General features: G+C 28.3%; 1 protein-coding gene across 1 annotated transcript; it reads left to right on the plus strand.

Moving 5' to 3' along the window:
- Positions 1–4903: 4903 nt before the first annotated feature.
- LOC126231593 (matrix metalloproteinase-26-like) lies at positions 4904–5401 on the plus strand. The gene is made up of 2 exons (XM_049942413.1): positions 4904–4960; positions 5108–5401. The coding sequence occupies exons 1-2, from the start codon at positions 4904–4906 to the stop codon at positions 5399–5401; spliced, it is 351 nt and encodes a 116-aa protein (XP_049798370.1).
- The last annotated feature ends 473 nt before the right edge of the window (positions 5402–5874 follow it).

A 5874-nucleotide genomic window follows, 5' to 3' on the forward strand; every position in this document is an offset into this window, starting at 1 on the left:
CGGCAGAAACCTGAAATGCGGCTTCAGGCGAACAAAACTTTATGAGTTTTTCTACGTATCTGTAGTGTGTCGTGACCATATGTCAATGAATGGAGCTACAGTGAATTTATGAAATCGCTTCAATCATTTGTAATAGCTTTGTATATTGTTATTCCTCTTAGCCATTTCCATATCGTTTTTTAGGGCTGTGTGTTCTTGGTCTGCACTTGAATAATGCAACTGACTCTCAATTTCGATCTTGTGCTGTTCTATTTCATCTGAAAGTGCAATCATTTTGTTAAACAACAAATCACACAGTCTGCATGTATCTGATCTAGGTGTTACGAAACACAGATTAAAATCTGTTTGAAACACACTTTGATAGTATGACTGCATATTGACTTATCAGGAAACTTTTCAGTAAACAACCAATACTTTCTACAGTGGTTGAGATCTGGGTGCAGACATTCTTTTGAGGATGTATTCCTGCTGTAATGGCTCATATGCTTTGGGAAACTCGATATGTGTTGCCAAATAAGAGCCCTGTCGTCATTTGTTATGGCATGTGGCCTATTGCAATGTTTTCCTCTATTGTCTTTAGGAGTGGTTATTCCACCTTTTACTTTACGTTGCAGAGTCTGCATTCGTGGCTGGATGATGGAGGATATGTCAAGTAATATTTTTTGACACACTTCTATTTGAGTAAACTTTGCATTTGAAAGTAGCTTGTTTCCATGGAGTATCGTCTGTCTTACCTCTCTTGCGCCTTGCTGGCACTCCTGTTTCCATGGATTTTGTTAAGTATATTGACTGCTCATCGTATGTTGAGGCATGATATCCTTCGTACAGCTTTAACGTCGTTTCCAGGTTTATGTCCTTGCATCCTTCTTTTGAGCCCACTTCTGCATTGCATACACGATCCTCAATCACGAAAACAATCACTATTACTACCTAATATTCAACTAGATTATCAAATTTCACATTCTCTTTTAATAAAATAGCATTACTCAAACCGAGTATTCTATTTTTTCGCCAATGATAACTACAGAACTGTAGTTAATTTCATTCAAGTTACATACTTTCACTGTAATGTTTTCAGAAGATACACATAACTTGTCATTAGAGCCATGTAGTCTACAGGGCACGTCGCCACTTTACAGGAGACATATGCTTCTCTAAAGACATACATCTCTTTACAAAACCCATACAGCATTATTCCACTCACCTGTGTCCTTTTCGTGATTTATGTTCCAGTCCAGCATCACGAAGCCTTTTCATCTTAATATCCTGCCAACTTCCAATGTTAATTTTCCTTTTCCGTGCATTATTTGCACATTTCAAACCACTTGCAGTAAGCGTCACCTTGCTGCACTCCGCCATTCTTGTGACACACAACATTGTTCGTGCAGTGGTGCGAAAACTGTGTGCGTCTCGTCCCAGATTAGTGCTGATCTCGGACGGTGAACACGTCAATTATAAAAGCGGGTGATGCAGACAGCCGTATACAGCATTATTCCACCTCATTCTACGAAATTTAAAAATGTGCCATACAGCATCATTTGTGCACACAGTTCAATTTACAAATGGAAAAGAAAGCTGGTAATGGTGTAAAGAAAACAAAAAATTTCGAAAAAGTAATTGTTAAATATTCTAATGCATTAAGTAATTTTGATATGGAAGAACTTACCAAACAATTAAAAATTAAACACTGTCATAGTGTATACATGTTTGATGAATTACCAAACAAACCACTTAAAATTGAATGTGGTATAGTTAATATAGATACATATTCAAAAAAATATGTTTTTGATTCGTTTGGCGGTAATATACCAAAACAACACATTATCAACTTAGGAAAAAATGAACTATATCATACACAAAACGAATACAAAATTTTGATGAAGTAATATGTTGACATTTATGTTTATCGTTTTAAAATTGCTTTGTGAGAATTATAATTTTAATGATATTTTAGATTTAATAAATGGATATTTTTGGAAACTAAAATATATCTAAGTAAACAAAAAGAACCAGTACATAATACATCTACATTCGATCTAGAAAAAATTGAAAATATGATTAAACAATTTCATCGAAAGATTATATACGCAATGAAACAATTTCAAAAAGAATTAAATGCTATTTTTAAAGAAACTCAAGGGTGTATTGGTTTTAAAGGAGGAGACTTGTAAATGTAGACTAATGTAAATGATCAAATTGATTTAAAAGATGTAGTTAACTAAGAATACCTAGAAAAAGAATATGTTACAAAACCAGAATACACAAGCATTCTAACACAATTTAATACCTATGTTAATAAAGAAGATTATGACAAGATCCTTTCATATTTAGACCACAGAAATGGTATTATAAACAGTATTATGGCGCATAATAAAAAAGAAATAAACGATATGAAAGGAAATCTTATTAATGCCTCAAATAAAATTGATTCAGTAGAAATTAATGTTCAATCATTTGACTCAGAAATTAAAAAAAGATTGGACAAAAAAGTAGGTAGGGATCAAGAAGTATTGGAAAAATTAGGTTAATTTTAACTATTAAATTTTTAATCCACATAAATGGAAAATCATACTTCACATGGCTATCACATTTGTTGTTTAAAGGTAAAAAGTTGACTGATACACATAATCCACACAGAGTAAGAACTAAAAATGGAAGACAAAGAATTGAAGGTCTTTGTACAGTTTGTAAACGTAAAAAAAGCAAGTTCATTAAAAAAAGAATTGTGAATGGTGAAGGTCTAAATAATGATAATATTTATGAAGAAATAATTAATGAATTAAAAAGAATTTTAAAAGAAGAAATGTTGTTTCTTTTAATATAGATGATTTATGGCAAACTGATCTAGTAGAGATGATTTCTGATAATTTAAAAGGAGTTTCTAAAATAAACAAAGGTTATGAATATTTATTAACAATATTTGGTGTTTTTTCAAAATAAGCATTTGCTGTTCCTATTAAAGATAAAACAAGTAAGAATGTAGTTAATGCCTCTCAAAAAATGTTTGTACATAGACAACCAAATAATTTACAAACAGATAATGGTAAAGAATTCTATAACAAAGAATTTAAGGAATTAATGAAGAAATATAACATTAATCATCATTCTACTTTTCCAGAATTAAAACATTTGTAGTTGAACGATTTAATAGATTTCTTAAAGAAAAGATGTGGAAGATATTTGCCTTCCAAGGATTTTATTAATTAATAAATTTAGTTGAGGATCAAATTGATAAATACAATAACACAAAACATTCTACAATAAGAGTGAAAAAATAGAAGGAAATGAAAAAAAATTTTAATAATTAACATTTATCTAGTGAGCAAGCAAAATTTAAGAAAGATGATAATGTGAGAATTAATAAACTTAAAGGTCTTTTTGAAAAAAGATATACAGCAAATTGGTCAACAGAAATACTTGAAATTCAAAGTGTAATTCATTCTAATCCAGTTACATATAAATTAAAAGATATAAAAGGAGATTTTTATGAAAAAGAAATACCTAAAACTAAATATCCAGATGGAATATTTAGTTGAAAAAGTTTAAAAAATGAATGAAATAAAGTTTATGATAAATGGTATGGTTTTGATAATTCACATAACAGTTAGGTAAATAAGGATAAAGTTATTTTATAGTAGTTAAGATTGATGAAGACAACGTATATCATTAATCAATTGATCTTGTGTATAGTTATCAAAAATATTAAAATAGTTCCTATTCTTTGATACAGATTTATTGAGTTAGGATTATAATTCAATCTTAACATTTCTTTACTATTTTGATGTATATCTTCGAATTTATATAGTAGTTTTGAGGATTTTTTTTGTTGTGTTCAAATGACATAATTGTCATATTCGCATTCATCATTAAATAATTTTAATAGAATGAATGTTGGTCTTAAACTGTCGTCAATTGTTTTAGGAACTACATGTGGTGATAAACTATTTATTTCTATGTTTATTTTACCTAATATTTCTGAAGCAATATTAATTGTTTCTCTTAAAATTTGAATATGATTATCTTTTATTTTAATTCTATCATCCCTCATCTATCTTTCAATTGAATTATTTCTGTGCTTAATTTATTCAATTCTTGTAATTGTTGTATAGAATTATCTTTATGTTTTATTGTTATTTATAAGCATCATTCATCTCTTTTCTAATCTTATATTCACCATATTTTCTAATTGATTTTCGAACTTTATGATTAGCCCATGTTTTAAATTGTTTAGTTTATTCCTCTTTGATTTTAAAATTAAATAATATAATCCAGATTCATTGATGAAAATAGTTTCTTTATCAATTGTTGATGTGGGCTCGCAAAACGCGATGCTCAAAATAGTAGAAAAATTTGCTTAATCTTCTCAATAAACATGATTAATTATTGCATCACTTGTGTTTTTGTATTCTAAAATAACAGCTTTAAACGAAGGATTATTTTCTTCATCAATAATCACAAAAACGTGTTTATTGTTGTAACATTGTTGTTGACCAGATTGCGAGATAAATATTTTTTATTAGTTTTGCAAAAAATAAATAGTACCTGAATTAATGACTAAATTAAATAGTAAACGAAAAAAGTATTTATGTATTATATTATTTTTAATTCTTTTTAAATGAGTATATTTCTGTTACTGGTGTTTGTGAAAATAATAGTAGCTGCACCAGGCTCAGAACTGCAAAAGAATAAGGTAGCTAAATATTTAATTGATTTTGGTTACTTAGATATTTCACCAAAAACTGAAATAAACCAAGTCAGTGATGAATTATTAAGAGTATAATTAATGTAATTTAAACTAACACACAATCATCAGGTTACTGGTGAATAAAGTGATGAAACATTTCGTTTTATGAACGTACTTAAATGTGGTGTAAAAGATTAATTTGATAGTTATAGAACTAGTATGTATAAATGGAATAAAAAGAATATAAAATGGAATTATAAAATAGCAAATAAAAGAGTATTAGAATTAGCGAATGTGGCTTTTAGTTTATGACAGAAATATAGTTGTATTCAGTTTATTCATGATATCAATGATCCTGATATTTTAATTAAAACGAAAAGGTGAATACATTCATATGAATTTAATGGTCAACATTGTCCAAAGGAGTTCAATGGAAAAGGAAATGTGTTAGGCCATGCCTTTTTTCCAAATAGGAATAATGATCCATTAGAAACACAAATGGATAAAGATGAAAATTGGTATTCAGAAATTGAAAAACATATACCGAAATATCAAACAAAAATATTTGTAGTTTTAGTACATGAAATTGGTGATGTATTAAGCTTAGAAAATTCAGATGATTTCGAATCAATAATGTATCCTTACTATAATGGTTCGCATTTAGAATTATCTGAAAATGATAATGATGCTATTCAAAGTATATATGGAACACAATAGACAACAACAACAAAAGCAAATACAACAACTTCTACTATGTTACCTATACCAATTGAATCACTATATGAACTTAAGAAATGTGATCATCTACTTTTTGCAAATGGAAATTTGTATATTTTTCACAATAAGTGGGTTTCGATAAATAAGAATAAATCACAATTAATAACCAATTGGTCAACTTTTTTACCACTATAATTAAAAAATAGGTAGAATATATTAAAGACAAAGTGGTGAAAATGTAATATTTGTTGACAAATTGTTTTATATGGTATATTTATACACACATTACAATTAATTTCAGGATATCCAAAGTCAATAAGTACTATAGGATTATGTAAGAAAAATTTATTGAATAGTATATTAAACACTTATTCAGTTAGAACATCTTTATTCTTTAATGATTATTTCTGTGTAGAGTGAGATGAATGTACTTTTACGTATAAATCGTGGGGAACTATAACTAGAGACTTTCC

The sequence above is a fragment of the Schistocerca nitens genome, chromosome 1 (genome assembly GCF_023898315.1).
Source record: "Schistocerca nitens isolate TAMUIC-IGC-003100 chromosome 1, iqSchNite1.1, whole genome shotgun sequence".
In the NCBI taxonomy this organism is placed as follows: Eukaryota; Metazoa; Arthropoda; class Insecta; order Orthoptera; family Acrididae; genus Schistocerca; species Schistocerca nitens.

Coding starts and splice junctions, on each gene's coding strand:
- LOC126231593 (XM_049942413.1), top strand. CDS start 4,904: ATGTATAAATGGAATAAAAAGAATATAAAATGGAATTATAAAATAGCA. Junction 4,961..5,107: donor ATAAAATAGCAAATAAAAGA/GTATTAGAATTA, acceptor CATTGTCCAAAG/GAGTTCAATGGAAAAGGAAA.